General features: G+C 42.2%; 1 protein-coding gene across 2 annotated transcripts in view; it reads right to left on the bottom strand.

Annotated features, from left to right (window-relative positions):
- Positions 1-19,696, bottom strand: part of CREB5 (cAMP responsive element binding protein 5) — a 417,587-nt gene that overhangs the window by 122,167 nt on the left and 275,724 nt on the right. The window contains exon 1 of one of the 2 annotated variants that reach the window (XM_023225915.1): positions 18,104-18,320. The exons of the other annotated variant lie outside the window; for it this stretch is intronic. Within the exon in view, the coding sequence (XP_023081683.1) occupies positions 18,104-18,150 (47 nt within the window). The 5' untranslated portion in view covers positions 18,151-18,320. Of the gene's footprint in view, positions 1-18,103; positions 18,321-19,696 lie in introns of those variants that run through there. 2 annotated transcript variants of the gene reach the window in all.

Below are 19,696 nucleotides of genomic sequence, written 5' to 3' on the forward strand. Positions count from 1 at the left end.
GGATGATCCAGTCCATGGTACCTGTGATGACAGGTTTTAGGTCAACTTGACTGGGCCATGGGTTGCCCAGATATCTGGTTAAACATTATTTCTGGGTGCCCCTATGAGGATGTTTCTGGAAGGGATTGACATTTGAACTGGTAGACTGAGTAATGCAGTATACCTTCCCCAATATGGGTGGGCTTCATCTAATCCACTGAGGACCTGAATAGAAGAAGAAGGTGGAGGAAGGTTGAGTGATCTCTCTCTCTGCCTGATTGCTTGAGCTGGGACATCTGTCTTCTCCTGACCTTAGTCTGGGAGCAACACCATTGGTGCTTCTGGTTCTCAGGCCTTCAGAATCCAATTGGAATTTACACCATCTGCTTTTCTGGGTCTCCAGCTGGCAGATGGCAGATCATGGGGGCTTTTTAGCTTCCATAATCTGGTGAGTCAATTCCTTATAATAAACCATCTCTCTCTCTCTCTCTCTCTCTCTCTCTCTCTTATTGGTCTGTTTTTCTGGAGAACCCTGACTAGTACAGTGCTCCATCTTTAGATCTTTCCCCTCATATTTCCTTAAATATATTTGGTAGAAGTGAATTAGCAGATTTCAGGCATTAACTTTGAGATTCCTCATCCTGTACTTCTAATTCACCAAGTTCTATTCAATCCACCCCCAAAATAGACCTGAAATGTATCCACTTGGCTCCATCCCTACTGCCAAGATCCTAGTCCAAAACACTATCTTGTTTCTCTTGGTTTCTTCCAACAGTTTCTGCCTCCAGTTTTGCTCTTCTTCTATCCAAACTCTGACTTGTAGCCAGAATGATCTTCATAAACCAAAGATTTGGTCATGACATTTCCCTGTTCAACATTCTTCCATGATTCTCCTTAGCATTTAGGATGTGTTTTCAGTATCTTTTATATGTTCTACCTCATTGATGCCTGTAGTACTAACTTTCCACCTGGCTTGATAGGGTCTTTCCACCCTAGCTTCCATTCATTTCCTAGAATGTGCCACGCTGTTTCCTACCCCAGGGCCTTGAAGCGTCTTTTGATCTTTGCCTGGAAGGTTTCGCCATCTGCTTGCTCTTTTGTTGACCAATTCTCATTCATCCTTTAGGTCTCCTTTTAAATATCCCTTTCTAAAAACTTTCTTTGACCCCCAAATTAAAAGTCAAATTTAGCAACCACAAATTTAAAGGGTCACCTCTGGTTTTCCTTCATGCTATTTCTAATAATATATTAATAGGTATGGTTATTTTGTTTAGTATCCATCTCTGTGATTAGTCTCAAATCTTCCTGGAGGCTGGGGCTGTGCATTTAGGTAAAATCATTCTGGTTTCCTTTCACCACTGGGAAAATGTACACTTACTTTCTGGAGGACACTGCTCTGTCTGGATGGAGAAGCAGAAAGGAGAACATCATAACATAGTTGGAAAGGCTTCTAGAAGTGAAGAAGATTGATCCAACATAAGTGAGCGCCAGAGTGCTTGCCTCATGCTATTGGTAATAGATCTTTCTGCTTTTCTGAAGCCTGAGGCTATTTCTCTTGACAAGCACAAAAGTGAAAATGCCAAATGGAAATGTTTTCTTTCCAAGGCTTATAATTTTGCTTTCGGGTAATGCTGAAACATTCAAGTGTTCTTATGAAAGTTAAGTGCTTTCCATTTTTGCCATGGTTTCAGTTGTTGAAGCCCTCCAGAAGGATTAAAACCTGTAACTACTTTTATATAAAATTCCCAAGCATCAAATATATATGCCATACAAACCTCTTTAATTAAAATAAGGCTGAAAGAGCTATAATTGTAAGTGCCACGGACTGCTATTCCTTATAAGGAAGAAAACTGAAAAAAGATCTTCTGTTATATTACTCAAAAACAAAGCAAACAAAATCAATGATTTCAAAGTCTAGCACGGCTGAGAAAATTCATTTTCTTAATATGGATTGAACTTCAGAGTGATAGGGCAGAGTGGACATACAAGAATGACTGTCTACAGCAAACTTCTGGCAGACTCTTTGGCCTATTGGTTCACAGCCAGTATTTGTCTTCATAAATGAATTCCACATCTTTATTAAGTATTTCTCTTTTTATTATTTGAAACATACTTTAAATATTTTGTTTTATAACGTCCTGGAAACTGATACAATTCCTTCCAGATCAAGGAAGATGGTAAAAATCAATTATTTTTTTTTACTTTTAGAGAAATTACAAAAAAATTATGCTCCAATTTGTCCATTACTATGAATATCATTTGATGTCACATGTAAACAACTTGGGCAGCCAGAATGAAAGGTGTCCTTCTGACTAGGTAATTTTTCAAAGAGCTCTAAGTGACTATTAGATAGAAATATATACCCCTAGTTTGAGTTGATTTGTAGAAGAGTATGTAGTAAGAATTATAGATTTTAAATTGGAATCAACCTTTTATAAGAAAATCCCCTGCAAGAACCAACCAAAACACATCAAAAGCCTGAAGTGAGCTTCCAATGTCAGATCCTTTACAGAAGCAAGTCACAGTTTGTAACTCAGAGAATAAATCTTATTAAAATGAATTTTATCTGCCACGGATGGAATTTCAAAGTTGGCCCATTTACAAATGAGTTAATTTGCTTTATCCAAAATAAGAGGGATTTTGGGGGTCCATTTAAATCATTAGAGTGGCTGGTTCAGGGTGCAGAGAGGGGCTGGACTTCATCTCCCCAGCCCCCGCAGAAACTAGACTTGTCTTCCCTGTGCCTCAGAACCCAGTTCTCAAAGCCTCCTAATGGGTTTCACTGTTTTCTTTCCAGTGCTTATCATAATCAGGGAGCTGCACATTTGCATCCCTAATGGACCTTTTTCAAAAGTGTGTTGACATTTCAGTAGGTTTCGAATAGCTCTTAATGCTTCTCTCAATTTGGGCAGGTGCCCACAAATCTCCTTATATGGGTCTCCACATACAGACTGTCTACTTTACTCACAGGGTTGGTGGGTTCTTTTTTTTTAAAAAAAAAAAAATCCTTGGGAACCTATCTTAATTATACTCTTAAAAAAAATGAAAACTCAGAAGTTGGATGACTCAGAAAATGACCATCTAGCTGGGTGCCTACACGCAGGGCAGCATCTTAACTCTATCTGTGAAACTTAGGCCTGAGTTAAAAGTATCCTCCCTCGTGTGGTAGATTCACTTTTTGGAGCTTCTATTTTTATCAAAAGGAAATAGATATAAATAAGGCCATCAAGATAAACACAGGTTAGAGGAGAGAGTTGAAATCAAGCAGGAAGCTCATCATCTGAGCACAAACTCCCCTGTGTTTTACTCCTCATTTTTCCTAGGAGGACTAAGAATCCAGAAAGCCTGCAGAGGGGCAATTTTAGTCCCACCTAACTTTGTGTGACTTCAATAAACATTCGATACAACAGAAACACAGCTAAAATTTTTTTTAAAGCTTTTTGTTGTTGTTGTTAAACTTTTACTCAGCTTCTGCTATATCTCAGGAACTGTGCTGAGAGCCTAGCGTGAATAAAAGATCATTGCTGCCTACAGGAATTCATCATTTATGAAGGCAAATAGCCAGGGAAGTCAGCTAATGGTGTAATGGGAGATACCCCCCAAAGTGTTATTTAATACCCTGGGGGTTCCAGGGGATGGTCCTTGAAGAGGAGACACATGAATTGTTCCAGGAAAGATGAGAAGTTAGTCCTGCGTCATGAGCACACGCATGTGTGTGTGTGTGTGTGCACGTGTTTGTGAGTCAGAGAGATGTTGGTAGTAGGGGCTCCAGAGCCTACTGTCTGTGAAAGGTGGGTTGTTAAAATATGTCAACAAAGGCTGAGAAGATATTAAACAACTACTGTCATTCATAACTTAATAACATGAAAATGATCTCTGGATGATAACAATCCTTTCTAGAAATATCGACTGTCTGATGTATGTCCCATTTAGATGATGCCCTTGTATACACCAAATTGGGAACTATATATATATATATATAAATGTTAAAACTGATTTCCCAGTATTTCAGGTAGGTGCCTGAGTTACAAATTAAAAGAACCATTTGATAGACTATACTGCACACTTTGGTCATTTTTGCATTAGAGAGAGACATTTGGGGTAAGTGAGAGGGAGGCACTGGAGCTCTTGCGCAGGGGACTCGGTATTTTTCAGAATTAAAAAAACCCCTTCTTGACCCTATTGTTGCATATTAAGCTCCTTTGGAAAAGGTGAAAATAGAGCCATAATTTGGCCCTACTATTTCTGTTTCTAAAAAGCCTTTTCCAAGACAGAAAGTTGACATAACTTTTTTTCTCTTCAGTATTTCCAGTTTTCATTTATTTTTTATATACAGTTCAATAAATACAGATAAGCATAAGATGGTGGGAGTCAGGGGGTAGATTTTAACAATCACTGTTATGCACTATCTTCCCTGGAAGTACTGAAAGTAGTTTTCTCAGTTTAGTGTGACATTTCCTCTCCCTTTTAGGTACTGCTTTTGCAACAAATTAATTTTGGTTCCTAGAGAGCACACTCCTACCTCAAAGTGCTGTGTGAGATGCTCCCCTAACAAGATAATAAATAGATTTTTCCATGACTTCCAGCATAGAATTAAAACATACAAAGATAGCTTTCTCTTGTCTACATTGACTTGAAATATTCTGAAAAAATACATTGTTATTTCCTAGTTTCTTTCTTTTCTTTTTTCTTTTTTCACTTTCGGAGGGCAGCAAAGTTAATACCCTAGTTTCTAAACCGATATTGGCAGTCACTGAATACACCCTTTCTTTCAAATGAAAAAAAAAAAAAAGAAGAAGAAGAAGAAAGGAAGGAAGGAAGGAAGGAAGGAAGGAAGGAAGGAAGGAAGGAAGGAAGGAAGGAAGGAAGCAAACCTTGGTCATCCTGGCTTAAATATGAAAATGAAACAAGAATATGAGACAAGGCAGCCTCACAGAGCAAATGGCCCAGCCCATGGCTTGCCACCCGGGCCCTCTCCCTCCCTTACTGTGTATACCTCGCTCAAAACCCACTTCTGTGCTTTTGCATATGAAAAATGAGGCTGTAAAAGGGTCAGCCTGTAAAAGGCATAGCTAGTAAAAAATAATTGGAGGGCATTGAATACAGACGATGTGCACCGTTGATAAGATAATTAGTCCTGGGATCCTTACTGTGTTGCTCCTGAGGTTCCTCATGCCAGCAAGAATTCTGAGGTGTGGAGAAGTTATATCACAGCTTACTCAACAGAGAAGCTATAACAGAATGCACATTTCCAAGACCATTCCCAGCAACTTGAAAGCCTCATCTCATATCTTGCTTTCATAAAACACAGCATTTCCACACTGTGGCTGTTTTAATAAACCAATGAATAGTTCTCTCCAATCTGTTTGCTTTTAGTGGACTTACTTTCCTTCTCCAAAGAAGCTGGCACTATAATGTCAGACAAATGTCTAGAATAACCATGCACTGCCCTGGACACCAATGAATAAAATATAGAAAACACTGCCTATCCTCAGAGTGCATTATTCCACTTAGAAAATGGTATTAATTGGATAGTATTGGGAGAGGATTCATGTATTTTTGAGTCGTGGGGTTACTTTCTGGTAATTGCCTGACTTGAAACTTTAATCAGGAAGTTCTCTTAGCCCTGTGAGTGAATTTTTTGGGGGGGGGGGGGGGGGGGGGGGTGGGGGGATGGGGTAGGAGACTATTAAAGAATTGAGAAAATGACTAAGCCCCGCAGGCCTTTTTTTCTTGTCATACAGTTGTTGTCAAAAAGATTCACTATTATGTCTGGGATAGGGAAACTCCATGGCATTTTGCGTCCAGTAAAAATGTCTCAAACCATTTTTCAAACATTTTGAGGTTTGGCACAAACCTGAAATCCATCTTGCCAAGCACTTTCCCCCCCTTAATTCTTAAACCCATGTGTCTTTCAAGGGAAATTTAATCCGTATGTTTCTGATTCATTTACACTTAACTCATCAAAATGGTGTTTTGTAAGAGCTATTTGATGTTCAAGAAGTCTTATGAGCTTCTCTTTTTATAAGTCTGAAAAGCCTTTCTTTCTGAGAACCCAGAAAATCGTATTTTACCAGCTGTAGGCCAAATGATTTGAGCTGTGTTAAAAATCAAGAACCTGCCGAATTTAGAAGGCATACAGCAGACACAATGACATAAACAAACATCCCTATGTGTCCACCTGCTCGTACATCAACTGAAGACCTTTCTAACTCATTCCTTCCCCGAAGAAGTCTATCCCTTAAGGCCGAAGAACAAATTACAACGCTGAGGCAGAAAAGAACGATGGTCCTATAGCAAAAATCCCCATTGGTTCTGGAGATTCCCGATTGAGATTCCCAGCTCAGCATCCATGGAAATAAATCCAGTTGCATTTTGTTAGATGAATCTATTACCTAAGAAATAAAATAATCATTGAAGGCCGGAACTAGATGGATGTCACAAAATTTCTAATCCAGTAGGATTTGGATTTTGTTCCAAGGACCTCTGCCTGGGGGTGGGGGTGACTTATGGGAGGAGATATGGACCAGTCAGGGATCTGTTTTCCATACTGGGCTTTTCCACAAGAGGATTTCTTAAGAAGTAGTCTCAGGGTAACTTCAGTTTGAAAACAAATACCTTAATTTTACATGAGGACACAGAGTTTGGGGAAAGGAATCTTGGAGTCGGGACAGAACTTGAAATACAACCCAGGTCCCCTGATCCTTGCCCAGCATTCCGGTGGCCTTTCTATGATACCAGTGTGTTTCCAACGCTGGTTGCACTTCATTAGGGGGCCAATTAGTGAGAAATTGGTGAAATCAGCTTAATCTGACATTACCAGCATTTTAGAACAATAGATACATATCTAATACATCAGATATCCAAATAATGTTATACACAGTAAAAATTAAGTACTATTCCATAAAAATTGTGTGTGTATATATAAATATGCATGTGTGCATATTATACACATAATCCAATGTACATGTGTGTATATATGAATATATACACATGTATTTCCATGTGTATATACACAAATATGTGTGTATATGTGTATAACACATATACACACATATATGTAAAGTATATATACACACATATATGTGTATGTAATGTATGTATATGTGTATATATGTGTACACATTACACACACACATGTATATAAACATATATGTATATGTATGTATATATGTATATGTGTGTATGTAGTGTGTGTATGTGTATATTTTGTACATGTGTATATATGTGTAGGTGTATATATGTGTTTACATATATATGCATATGTGTGGGTATCTTGGGCTGTGATACAGAATATATTTCTCACTATTGCTCATATCAAAAAAATACAGAAAACCACATTTTGTTCCCTCATGGTTCAGTCAATAATGGTTTTCAATTTGCCTCATTAAAGATCACGTGGCTGGAAAAACCCAATAAGATCCTTCTCACTTCAGTAGAGGAAATTCTACAAAACACTGGTCCATTTCAAAGGGGGCTTAAATACACAGCTCAGAAGAAACGAATAAAGAAAAAGAGGAGGAGGAGGACAGATAACTCTTTGAGAAAAGAAAGGGTCATATCCATCTTCCTATGATTTATTTACAAATGGCAGGAAGGATTTCTGATTTGCATTCAGTGCATCTGCACAGCTGAAGATGCAGACATATGAGCTCCAGCATAGTTCCACAGTGCATTTTCCAAGCACTTAACAATCATTAATTAGTTAGAAACATCCTTTCAAGGTCGGGAGACACAATAGTTCATCTCCACACAACGGAGCTTTGGAGGCTCCCGGGCAGCCGAATGGTACAGCACCTGGGTAATGACTGTGGGAAGATTAATTGGGTTAACTGGCTGTGAAGAATCTTGTGAAAATGCTGCTCCACTGCACTGTCAGATGTCAGAGAAGGCCAGCGTCCTTTGTGCCTAACAGCTGAAAGCTGCCTCTATGGGAAAGGATGCAAAGTCATTAAAACAACTATGAATTACCCTTTGCTCTCTTTTTTTCAGAATCATAATGAAGTGACAAGTTTTCTGTGGTCACAAAGTGCTGGAGTCTCTTTGGGATTAAAGTGCAAAGTGGGGCTGTTTGGGAATTGTGGTCTAAAACTGTTCCCTAGGTGGGGAGGAAGAGGGAGGAAGCAGAGTGTTCAGAGCCCAGAGGTCACATCCTGCAGGTGGGTGGGTGCTGGTTCTGGGGCAGCTTCCAAGCTCTGTCCTCATCAGACATGCACTCAGTGTAGCCAGGGCTCAGGCAGGGAGAGGGAGGAGAGAAGAGACTGGTGGGAAGCAAAGAGCTAGACTCCAGGACATTTACCCCAGTGCTATTGGGGCCCACAACTTCAGGGCCCACTAACTAGACCCAACGGGGGCTCATGGCTGGAGGCAAAAAGCAAGCTATCTTGTGGCCTCTGCACCCCTCTCTCCAGACCAGAGGGTGGAGTCTCTGCACAGCTGCCTGAATGATTTCCAGCATCTCAAGGGCCTGCCTGTTGGTTGCTCCCTCCCATCCCACCATCCCCAGGAGTCAGAACTCAAAAAGGGACTGCAAAGCATTAGCCTGGGCAATATGACAGAATTCCTGGCACCAGGAAGCTCACTGGCCTGGCAGGGCAGAAATGTGCTCCTCACTGCCTTAGAGCTTGGTCTTGGCCCTGACACCAATGGTTTTATGATATAGAATAACTCTCTTCATATTTTTGGATGGCCTCGATTTCTTCCCTTCCCTCCCTCTCTCCCTCCCTCTGTGGCCCAGGCTGTAGTGCAATGGTGCCATCACGACTCACTGCAGCCTGGAACTTCCAGGCTCAAGTGATCCTCTTGCCTCAGTCTCCAGAGTAGCTGGGACTATAGGTGCATGATACCCTGCCTCGTTTTTTTTTTTTTTTTTGTAGAGATGAGGTCTCCCTACATTGCTCAGACTAGTTTCAAACTCTTGGGCTCAAGCTATTCTACCATCTTGGCCTCCCAAATTGCATACTGTGATTACAAGAGTTAGCCATCATGCCTGGCCTTTGATTTCTTAATCTGCAAGGTGAATGGGTTGGGTTGAAACCACAATCTTTAGGTTCTGGCTTCATCAGTGCATTTAGAATTATAAGACTGGACCAGGCTCAGTAGCTCATGCCTATAACCCTGGCTACTCAGGAGGCTGAGGCGGGAGGATTGCTAGAGTCTAGGAATCTGAGACTAGCCTGGGCTACATAGGGGTACCCAGTCTTCACAAAAAAATTAAAAACATAGCCACATGTCATGGTGTGCACCTGTAGCCCCAGCTACACAGGAGGCTGAGGCAGGAGGACCACTTGACCCCAAGAGTTCGAAGCTGCAGTGAGCTGTGATTATGTCAGTGGGTGACAGAGCAAGACCCTGTCTCTAAAGAAAAAATTTAAAAAAAGAATTATAAGATGATTATTTTACTACTAAGGAAGTTCTGGATGGTGAGAGCAAATTCAAATCAAATGACGTTTCCCGTGACCTGTACACGTCACAGGGAGCTTCCTGTTTGCCCTCACAGGAAGGAAATGGCAAAAAGCAGCCATGTACTGAAGTAGGGCAAGATCTGAACTCAGAAAAATAATCTGGCTATAGAGAGGCCACTGCATGATCCATATTAGGGTGGATGCTGGTGAGAGCAAAACTAAAGGTGAAAATGCTACGCAAGAGCAATTTACATCTACATTTATACTAAATGGGTTTATTATAATTGCTGTTATTATGATTAATTTCAGAGGAATTAAATGGGATCAGACCTTTATTGCAAAGTGTTGCTGAGCTGACGGAAGTGTTATGATAAATAAGAAGGTCAAGAAGAGGCAGATGCAAAAGAAAAGTTACTCTACGTCATCTAAAAAAGAAATCTACTACTTAACTAAAAGCAGTGAAAAAAGACCCCGCTCTTTTGATGTTGAAATAAACTACAATATATTGAAGTGAGAGCTGAAACCTCATTTTCTGACCAATGACATGTACAGCCAGAAGTATGATTCTGTCTTCACCTCTCCACCCGCTCATGACCTCACCTGCATTCTGTGACTCGGTTTACTTTTCTTGGAAGGAACTGTTACATGACAGTATTTCTCTCTACATTATTAATGCCCAAAATATATTATTATCCAGACTTCCAAAGAAGTCAACTGGTTCCATTATTAAATAACTAACATTTTTTAGCACTCACTATGCTAAGTGTATTATGCTCTTATGGATTCCATTTCATAGACGAGGTAACCGAGGCTCAGAAATGTTCAATAGAGTGTCAAAAATCACATAATTAGCAAATGGCAAAGCCGGAGTTTGCTCCCAGATCTGTCTGACTCCAAAACAATCCACAGGGCCCAATCGCATCTGGCCATATTGATTATGAGGAATTAGGCTTCCCCTCTCTGCACAAAAGCTTGTTTTGCAGACTTTTTTTTTCCTTTCCTTTTTTTTTTTTTTAAGCAGTGACACAAGCCCCATCGAGGGCAGAGGGGCAGAGCCAAGTGGGCAGACAGGCCCAAAATGCTTCAAGAGGGCCAGCTGGACTGTCTGCCATGTCAGCACATGGGTGCAGCCCAATATGACTTCGATTCAAGATCTTTGATTTGCAAAATAAAAAGTTTCTGGAATCCTAAAATATGGTAATTCATGGTAGGCATTCTAATTCATACAACGCAGTCTCCTGACCCCATTTTCCCATTAAGATGAGTGATCAAATCTATGCATTAATAGGTACTTTGACATTCATTGGGGGCCATATTATTGCTTTTTCTAGGCTTTGCTTTCTGGACACGTCCAGTTCTATTTTAGTTATTCAGATGGAAAAGAAAAAGAGTCATAAGGTAGAATTCAGTGTTTTGGTACTATGTGAAGAGAGAGAAAGGAAGACTTTGTTGCTAGCTAGATGAGTCTTGGCTATTGTCTAACTACTGTCCCACTCTCCATAATAATTGCGAACTATTGATTAATTCTTCCTGGGTGCAGCATTGCCTCATCAATCATTAAATAAGTTCTCTTGCCAGTGCAGGTACAGGAAGGAAAGATGTATGGACTTGTGTTAAAGTGTTTGTGTACTATGGAGTGGATTTTGGAGTGCTAAGTCAATTTTAGTTTTCAAGGGTGTGTAAGTCTTTAAGAAATTACTCTTGTTGTAACCCAAACACATGAAATGCACGCCTCTGAAAGCACCCAGTCTTTTTTGTTGTTGTTTGTTTGAGACGGAGTTGCTCTGTCGCCCAAGCTGAAGTGCAGTGGCGCGATCTCGGCTCACTGCAACCTCCGCCTCCCAGGTTCAAGAGATTCTTGTGCCTCAGCTTCCAGAGTAGCTGGAATTACAGGCATGTGCCACCATGCCCGAGGTTGGCCTGGTTATCCTCAATTTACAGAGAAGATAGAAACTCTGGCACAGAGAGGTGAAGTGGTTTGTCAAAGTCACACAACCAGTAAGTAGAAGAGTGATTGAATCCAGGCCTTTTAAACCCCAAAGGCCATGCACTTTTCCAGAGACCCCACCTGGCTTCTCTAATTAGTAGATGCCTGTATTTTTAGTAGAGACAGGGTTTCATCACATTGGCCTGGCTGGTCTCGAACTCCTGACCTCAAGTGATCTGCCTGCCTCGGCCTCCCAAAATGCTGGGATTACAGGCATGAGCCACCACCTCTGGCCACACCCAGTCTTATAGCATACATTTTAATCACAAACAGCAAAGCCATTTAAAAATCACAAATTGAAATTCAGACCACAATATTTGTATTGGCCTGGCCCACACTTACTAATGCCACCCATTTTCCTTCCTCTTCCTGGCCATTCTCCACATCCCTGCATTGTGACTGCCCACTCAGGTACTTGCACACGCATCTTTCTGCAATATCCAATGTAAAAGGAGTCCCCTTATGAGGGTCAGAATCCCAAAAAAACAGACAAAAAGGGAGCAGAAAGGAGAAGCCAGTGCTTTATTCCACACCTGCTTCTTTCCACCTCCTGAGTTCAAGCAATTCTCCTGCCTCAGCCTCCTGAGTAGGTGGGACTATAGGTGTGTGCTGCCATGCCCAGCTAATTTTTTTTTTTTTTGTATTTTAGTAGAGATGGGGATTTCACCGTGTTGCCTAGGCTTGGTTTCAAACTCCTGAGCTCAGGCAATCCACTCACCTCGGCCTCCCAAAGTGCTGCGATTAAAGGTGTGAGCCACCGCACCTGGTCACAGCTGCTTCTTTTTAAAGTACACTTCCAGATTGGCCCAGCCCATTTTCTGTCAGGCGCATGTCTGACAGGGCTCAGTCTCAGTCTACACTAATTTCTGCTTCTTAATGTTGACCTGGCTTTCCTGACCAAAGCTTACTAAGTAAAATCTGAGACAATGCTTCTTTCAAGCAGCTTGAGACACCGTAGGCCATTTTGCAGCTTAGATCTGGGGATCCCAGCATGGAACTCTCAAGATGCCTCTTGGGCCCCATAGATGTTGTATAATTCCACCTCCCGCCATCCTAACTCTTCCACTTGCCTCCTTGGATGTCCCTTTCTCTTCAGTCTACAAAACATCCTTTTTTAACCGGAGTCTCGCTCTGTTGCCCAGGCTGGAGTGCAATGGCGCAATCTCACTGCAACCTTTGCCTCCTGGGTTCAAGCAATTCTCTAGCCTCAGCTTCCCAAGTAGCTGAGATTCCAGGCAACTGCCACCACACCTGGCTAATTTTTGTAGTTTTAGTAGAGACAGGTTTCACCATGTTGGCCCGGCTGCTCTCAAACTCCAGACCTCAGGTGATCTGACCGCTTTGGCCTCCCAAAGTGCTGGGATTACAGGCGCAAGCCACCACGCCTGGCCTAGAAACTTCTTTTAGTCAGGCTAGGAATAGAATTCAGTTCTCATGACTGAATTCACTCACCTCCATCTCACTTTATTTTCTTGTTCACGGTGCCACATGAGCATGAATGAGCAGTAAGAATCCTTTCTTCCAAACTGTGATGTCCTGTGTCCCTCCCTCCATGTCACTGACTAAAGTGACGTGAGGATACTAGCGATTGGCATTTTAATCGCTAGTATCCTCACGTCACTTTAGTCAGAATGGTCCTTGTACTTCTCCGTTTCTAGGACCTTGTGTGATCTCAAACCTGCTTGATTTCCAGAATTTAAAAAAAAGGCATAACAGAAGAAAGGCTAGAGAAAGAAGAAGGCTGAGTGATGCTGGGACAAGAAGCCCAGTTAAGAGTCAGGGAGGCCGTACCTGCAGCAGGGACTACTATGAGGAGAATCCTATCCAATAGAATCCTCAACAACACAAACCACCAAGATTTCTTCCCCATCAGCTCACTATGTGCCAGGGGCCTTAAAACCTTATCTCCCTCCATCCAGCCTGGGCGACAGACTGAGACTCTGTCTCAAACAAAACAAAACAAAACAAAAACAAACAACAATAACAAAAAACCTTATCTCCAACCCTTGCAATGGCTCCATGAGGTCAGTCTGGTTATCCATAATTTACAGAGAAGGTAGGAACTATGGCACAGAGAGGTGAAGTGCCTTGTCAAAGTCACACAGCCAGTAAGTAGAAGAGTGATTGAATCCAGGCCTTTTTAACTCCAAAGGCCATGGTCTTTTTGGGAGACCCCACCCTGCTTCTCTGACTAGCAATGCCTGCTTGATGTTATCCCCATACTTCCTGTCATAGAAGATCTCACCAAGGGAAACATGGCAGGGCAAGGAGGAAGAACGTGAGTTCAGCATCACCCATGGTGATGCTTAGGCATGGACCGCTGGCACTGTTCTGCTCTGTGTCTGGTGTGCAGAGGGAAGAGATTGATGCATCTTTTGTTGTGCTAGCAAAGCCGTCTCTCCTCCTCCACCTGCTCACCTGTGGAGCACAGCCCCAGGGACCCTGTGGAAGGCAAACCCATGGAATGGCCATGTCCCAAGGGAAGGTAAAACACAGTCACTGTCACCAGGACTCCCCAGCTGGGTATTTGATGACTTTCAATGACAGGCAAGGGCATTGAGCCCCTTCCCTTACCAAGTCAGGGTGGTGATGGAAAGTTTGTTGGTGATGGTGAGCTAGACCTAGAGTGAACTGGACTCTAGCCACCAGAGCTTATATGTACTTGGGTAAGCCTGACTCTCAGTTTTTACATTGACAAAAACAACACACACACAGACACACACCCCAAATACAAGTAAAATGGGAGAATTTACAGCCCATAAACTTTTCTAAAAGATCCTGCACATCCATCAGATTCATGAAATGGTGTCAAAAATGCAGAAGACACACGCCCTTGTGCTTCAGTTGCTTGCAAGGAGCAGAACAGTACTTTTAATAAATTTATTCCCCCAAAGATTACATGACTACTTGATAAGTTTCTATAGTTTTAACATAAACTCGAGTTTTTTTTGAGACGGAGTCTTGCTCTGTCGCCTGGGCTGGAGTGCAGTTGCCAGATCTCAGCTCACTGTAAGCTCTGCCTCCCGGGTTTACGCCATTCTCCTGCCTCAGCCTCCCGAGTAGCTGGGACTACAGACACCCGCCACCTCGCCTGGCTAGTTTTTTTTGTTTGTTTTTTTAGTAGAGATGGGGTTTCACCGTGTTAGCCAGGATGGTCTCGATCTCCTGACCTTGTGATCCGCCCGTCTCAGCCTCCCAAAGTGCTGGGATAAACTCGAGTTTTTAAAGGAGATTTAAGGCTACATTTGAAAACCTTCAGAAATCATGAAAGGCAAAACTGTGTGCTTGTTCATACAGGAACGCAGAACAGGATGGATGGATTGTAACAGTGTCCATATTTTGATTGTAGTAATGTACTACCACAGTTTTGCAAGATGTTACCGTTGAGGATAACTGGGCAAAGAATACATGGGAATCTCTCCATATTATTTATTTACTTCTTTTTTTTTTTTTTTTTTTTTTTTTTTGAGACAGAGTGTCGCTTTGTTGCCCAGGCTGGAGTGCAGTGGCGTGATCTCGGCTCACTGCAACCTCCGCCTCCTGGGTTCACACCATTCTCCTGCCTCAGCCTCCGAGTAGCTGGGACTGCAGGTGCCCACCATCATGCCTGGCTAATTTTTTGTATTTTTAGTCAATACGTGGTTTCACCGTGTTAGCCAGATGGTCTCGATCTCCTGACCTCGTGATCCACCCGCCTTGGCCTCCCAAAGTGCTGGGATTACAGGCATGAGCCACCGTGCCTGGCCCTTTCCATATTATTTCTTATGAATGCATGTAAATTTACACTTATCTGAATAAAAATTTTTAATTAAAAACCAAAAATCAAAACAAAAACCATGAAACAGAACAAAACAGTCATCAAACAGTGGAATGAACAATTTGTAGCCCTCTGGGTTACTGTGGGTAAGTGTAATGAGCTGAGATCATGTAAGTGCAACCTGGTATCACAGCTGGCAGGGAGAAGCCACAGCCAGGCTAGTGCTCCTGGCCTTGTCTCTGTCAGTCACAAGCAGAGCATTTCTGAATATGAGTGAACCATTCGGAGCCAAGTCAACATAAATTGTAATGCTCTAAAAAAAGAAATCATGCCCTCTTTATTCCTGAAGAGTCCCAAGCACACACTTGGCACTCATCAAACTATGCACAATGACTAATAATCTTCACCACTGGTTTCATTTTAGCTCTGGGTAATTTCTTCCCACAGATAGGCATAGTTAAGGTCCTTCCCTGTGCGCAATTAAGCTGGGCCCATAAGTACATAAATACATACTTTACAACAAGGCTACTACCCCGGATACATAAATATATACTTTATAATAAGACTACTACCCTGGAATTTGGCTGAAGAATAGGAGTATTGTCTGGAGAATTATCTAACAAGCACATACAGTTTTGCCTTTCATGATCTTTGAAGGTTTTCACATGTAGCCTTAAATCTCCTTTAAAAACTTGAGTTTATGTTAAAATTACAGAAACTTATCAAGTAGTCATGCAATCTTTGGGGGAATAAATTCATTAAAAATACTGGTCTGCTCCATGTGACCAACTGAAGCGCAAGGGTCTGTGTCTGCTGCATTTTTGGCACCATTTCATGAACCTGAAGGATGTGTGGGATCTTTTAGAAAAGTTTCTGGGCAGGTGAATTCTCCCTCGTCTACTCTGCCACTCTTTTTAGCAGTCTTACCTAGGTAATTTATCTCATTGAGGTCTCCTCAAAGGTAGCATTTGAAAACTAAAAAGTTTACCGTGTTTGTTTTTTTGCCAAAAAGCAAAAAGTAAACCAATAAAAATCAAACTTCAAAGTGGAGAAAGATATACTCCTGTCCATGCTCCCCCATTCACTTCTTTTCAAGTACTAATTCATCCTGAATTTTAAATGTACTTTTCTCTGAAAAGCTATGCCAAATACTCTCTAGCAAACTTTTGTATAGAACATGGATATACACACAGAACTTTCGAGTGGAAAGAGGCTTCAGAGATCATCTAAGATTGGTACCCCATGCAGCAAGGAGCTTCTAGCCCACCTTGCCCTTTCCTGATCTTTAGAGTAGAGCCCAGGTGGTTTAAATGATTTGTTCAAGGTCAAGTATCAGAATTAACACTCAGGCCTCCCCACACATCATGCTATTTCCTCCAAAAATTACTTCTCCCCACTGCTTCCCACTTCCACCTCTGCCCAAAAAGGAGGAAAGAGAGAAGAGCCATAAAGTCATAATTAATGATATCCAAAACATGCGTTAAATAAATAAATATAGACACCTTTCTGGTATGTGCCGCATGCCTCAATATGCATCCAGCTGTAGAATGATCACAACTAAATAAGCTCAAGAGAAGTTTTGAAGTTCCCAGAATGAGCAAGTGTTGGACTTGCCCTCTTGTTTTAGAGGGTTTTAGTTTATTACTATCTGATAATGCTCGATGGTGTCAGAAAGCACTCAACCCAGGCAGCATATCACAACACGAAATCTATTCTATGAAACAGAAACGTGGTAATAATTTTCGAAACATCACAGTCTGAGTACACGAGATCCTTAAAACATTAAGAACACAATCCTTCGCCCCCTCTCGCTGTATTTCATGTTAATTTCTTACTCTCAAATATTAACAACTCAGTCAAGAAGTCTTCATCATCACCCCCTCACTACTGAAGCATATCATCTAAAAAATTAATTCGAGAACATAAAACTCTTAAAGACAGCACTGGATTAATTAGCACGTGGAACAACAGAACGTCAACATGCTCTAGTAAATGCACAATTGCTGTTAACCTTCGCTGAAATAATAGGGGAAAGACTGTAACTACTTTTAAGGATCATCGTCTATTACTTTTAAAACCTGCAGTATATTCTTAATAATAAATGGAAAAGCACAATCACTTTTCATACAACACACACACAGTTTTCCAGTCATTTACAATTCACCAGTTACACTCAAAAATCACCCCCCCAACCGCCCCCTGCCCCACCGCCTCACCATCACTTCCACCTTTTATGAAAAGACAACAGTTTTGAGCCACTTAAAACAGAGAGAGAGAGAATCCTGGCAGAAAATAATACACAGCTGTGATAATATCGTGTTATTTTAAAATACCACAATATAGTTTTACTTTTAATAATAAAAGATAAAAAAGGAGCGTCTGTGAATAATTAGAGATTGCAGTCTGAAGCCGGTTACAGTCACTGCAATTGATAATAAACTGAAAACCCCTTGAGAGCAGGTAAATGCTTTGCAACCCTGACCCCCTCGCTCTCACATTACTTAACTACCCTGCGGTTCTTGCATTACATCACCATTCAAGCGATTGGTTCCTGCATTTTAACTCTCTCCCTGTCTCCTCCGATTAGGAGCGACACCGCAGCAAAGAAACTTCGCCCGAGTTTGCTCTTTCTCGCTTCGCTTTTTATTTGTGGCCCTTTTGCTCTGGTTGCTTTGGTTTGCTCTGCTTTTTTTTTTTCCCCCCTCCAACCCGGCCTCTGTTCAACTCATTCAGGTCTCTGTGCTAGAACAAAAACTCTGATCGAAGTGAAAAGAAATGCCTCTTCGGGCAAGAAGAGGAGCGGAGGGGCTGGGGAAAGAGGAGAAGGAAGAAGAGGAGAAACAAAGACGGGCAGAAAGGGAGAAGGGGGAGAAAATGAAGAGGAGGAGGAGGACGAAGGCTCAAAAACAGAAGGCAGTAGGGGCAAAAAAAAAATCTATAAAATCAGGAGAAAAGAAAATAAAATTAAAAACAAACCTCATGGACATCACTGAGGCTGAATTCCCTCCTGAGGTGCAGAACATGAGAGCTCTGGAATGAGTGTGTGTAGAATTTGAGCCAAAGCTTAACTAGCTTGAGTGAGTCATATCCTTCCCATTTGATTCCAGGCCAAGCGATGATGTAATGTGCTGGCCCTTCTTTTGCGCCTAGCTCTGGCTCTCCCTCCGGCTGGGCTCTCGCTCACTTGCTCTCTTTCTCCTGGTCTCGCCCTCCTCCCCCTTCTCCTTTTTAGCTCAGTGCTAGTGAAGTCACCATTTAAATCTGGCAGAACTGAAGCAAAAACTTCAATGTAACCAAAACAGCCCCAGGCCGAGTTCCAGACTCAGAGAGCCTTCGTGGTGCACTTGCCCTTAGAAACGGGTAAACAAAGGGGGAAACAGTGCCGCTGGGGATGGCCCTACAGCTGCCATCAGAGAGCTCCAAGAGGGACCCGGAGTTCTGCAGGCAGGGGTCAGCTGGTTCTGCTGAAAAAAAAAAAAAAAAAAGAGTGCCCTGTGTTTGGAGAAAGGGAAATAACATCAAGACACGTGTAGAGACGGGGAAGCAGGGACTGAAAGACGGCAGGTTGGAAGGTTTGAGTGTTAAAAAACAACCTCAGTTAGCAGCTTGGGCTTTGGTTCAGAACCAGGTGACAGGGTTTCCATCGCCCAGGGCCCTTTTTTCCTGGAGCTGGATGGGATTTTCTGTTGCCGAATGCCAACCGCCACCCCTCCGGAGAGTTCTCGCATCTGACCTCCCTGTCAGCAAGGGCAAAACCACTTCTGGTCCAAACATGTGCCCGTGTCTGGAGCCACCAAGGGCTGTGAAATCAGTCACTTCTCCCTTGTCCCCTATGGGTCACCCTGTCCTGTGCTAAAGGAAAAAGACCCCAGCCACAAGACACAACACTTGCCTTTCTGAGATCAGCACTCCACTTTCAGGTGAACCTTCCAAAGGAGAGGGAAGGAAGACAAGTCCCCCCTTAAAATCAAAGACAGGCTGTGCCCCCACAACTCAACTGGCTGGAGGGGGTGCTGGTGCGGGTGGAGCCGTCTGTGACTTTAAAGAGGAGAACAGACAGTATGTGTGTCTCTTTTTTAATTACAGAGTGAGGAAAAACAGCCTGGGGAGGTGGGGGCAGTCAAGCATGATCCTTCACAAATGACAGTGAAGCCCTTTTAATGGCTGAATTCTACCCCTCACTTCACACCTCCCCACTCAGGGTTCCACCAGGACAACACTCCAGACACTTCTCTACACTATTAGCAGGGCTTTTTAACCCCATCGTCTCTCCATTTTGCCATTTCTCCTCACCCTTCATGCTTCCTTCAAAAAGAAAAAAGTAACATGAAAATGGGAAGTTCACTAGGATTTTTTTTTTTAATACCACAAAAGCAGAAGAAAGGCATGAAACTGCAATTTTTTTTTTTCCTTTTCCGAAAATGACCATGGCTTGTGCTACAGTCTATTGCCCCTAAAGCCTTTTGTGGCCAATGAATCAGGTAGATAAGACAAACATTGGTCTCTTTGCACGTTGCAAAGCAGAGAGGAACTTGACTTCTAAACTCTGTTTTTGGAGGAATCTCTCAG

This window comes from Piliocolobus tephrosceles, chromosome 8 (assembly GCF_002776525.5).
Source record: "Piliocolobus tephrosceles isolate RC106 chromosome 8, ASM277652v3, whole genome shotgun sequence".
Lineage (NCBI taxonomy): Eukaryota > Metazoa > Chordata > Mammalia > Primates > Cercopithecidae > Piliocolobus > Piliocolobus tephrosceles.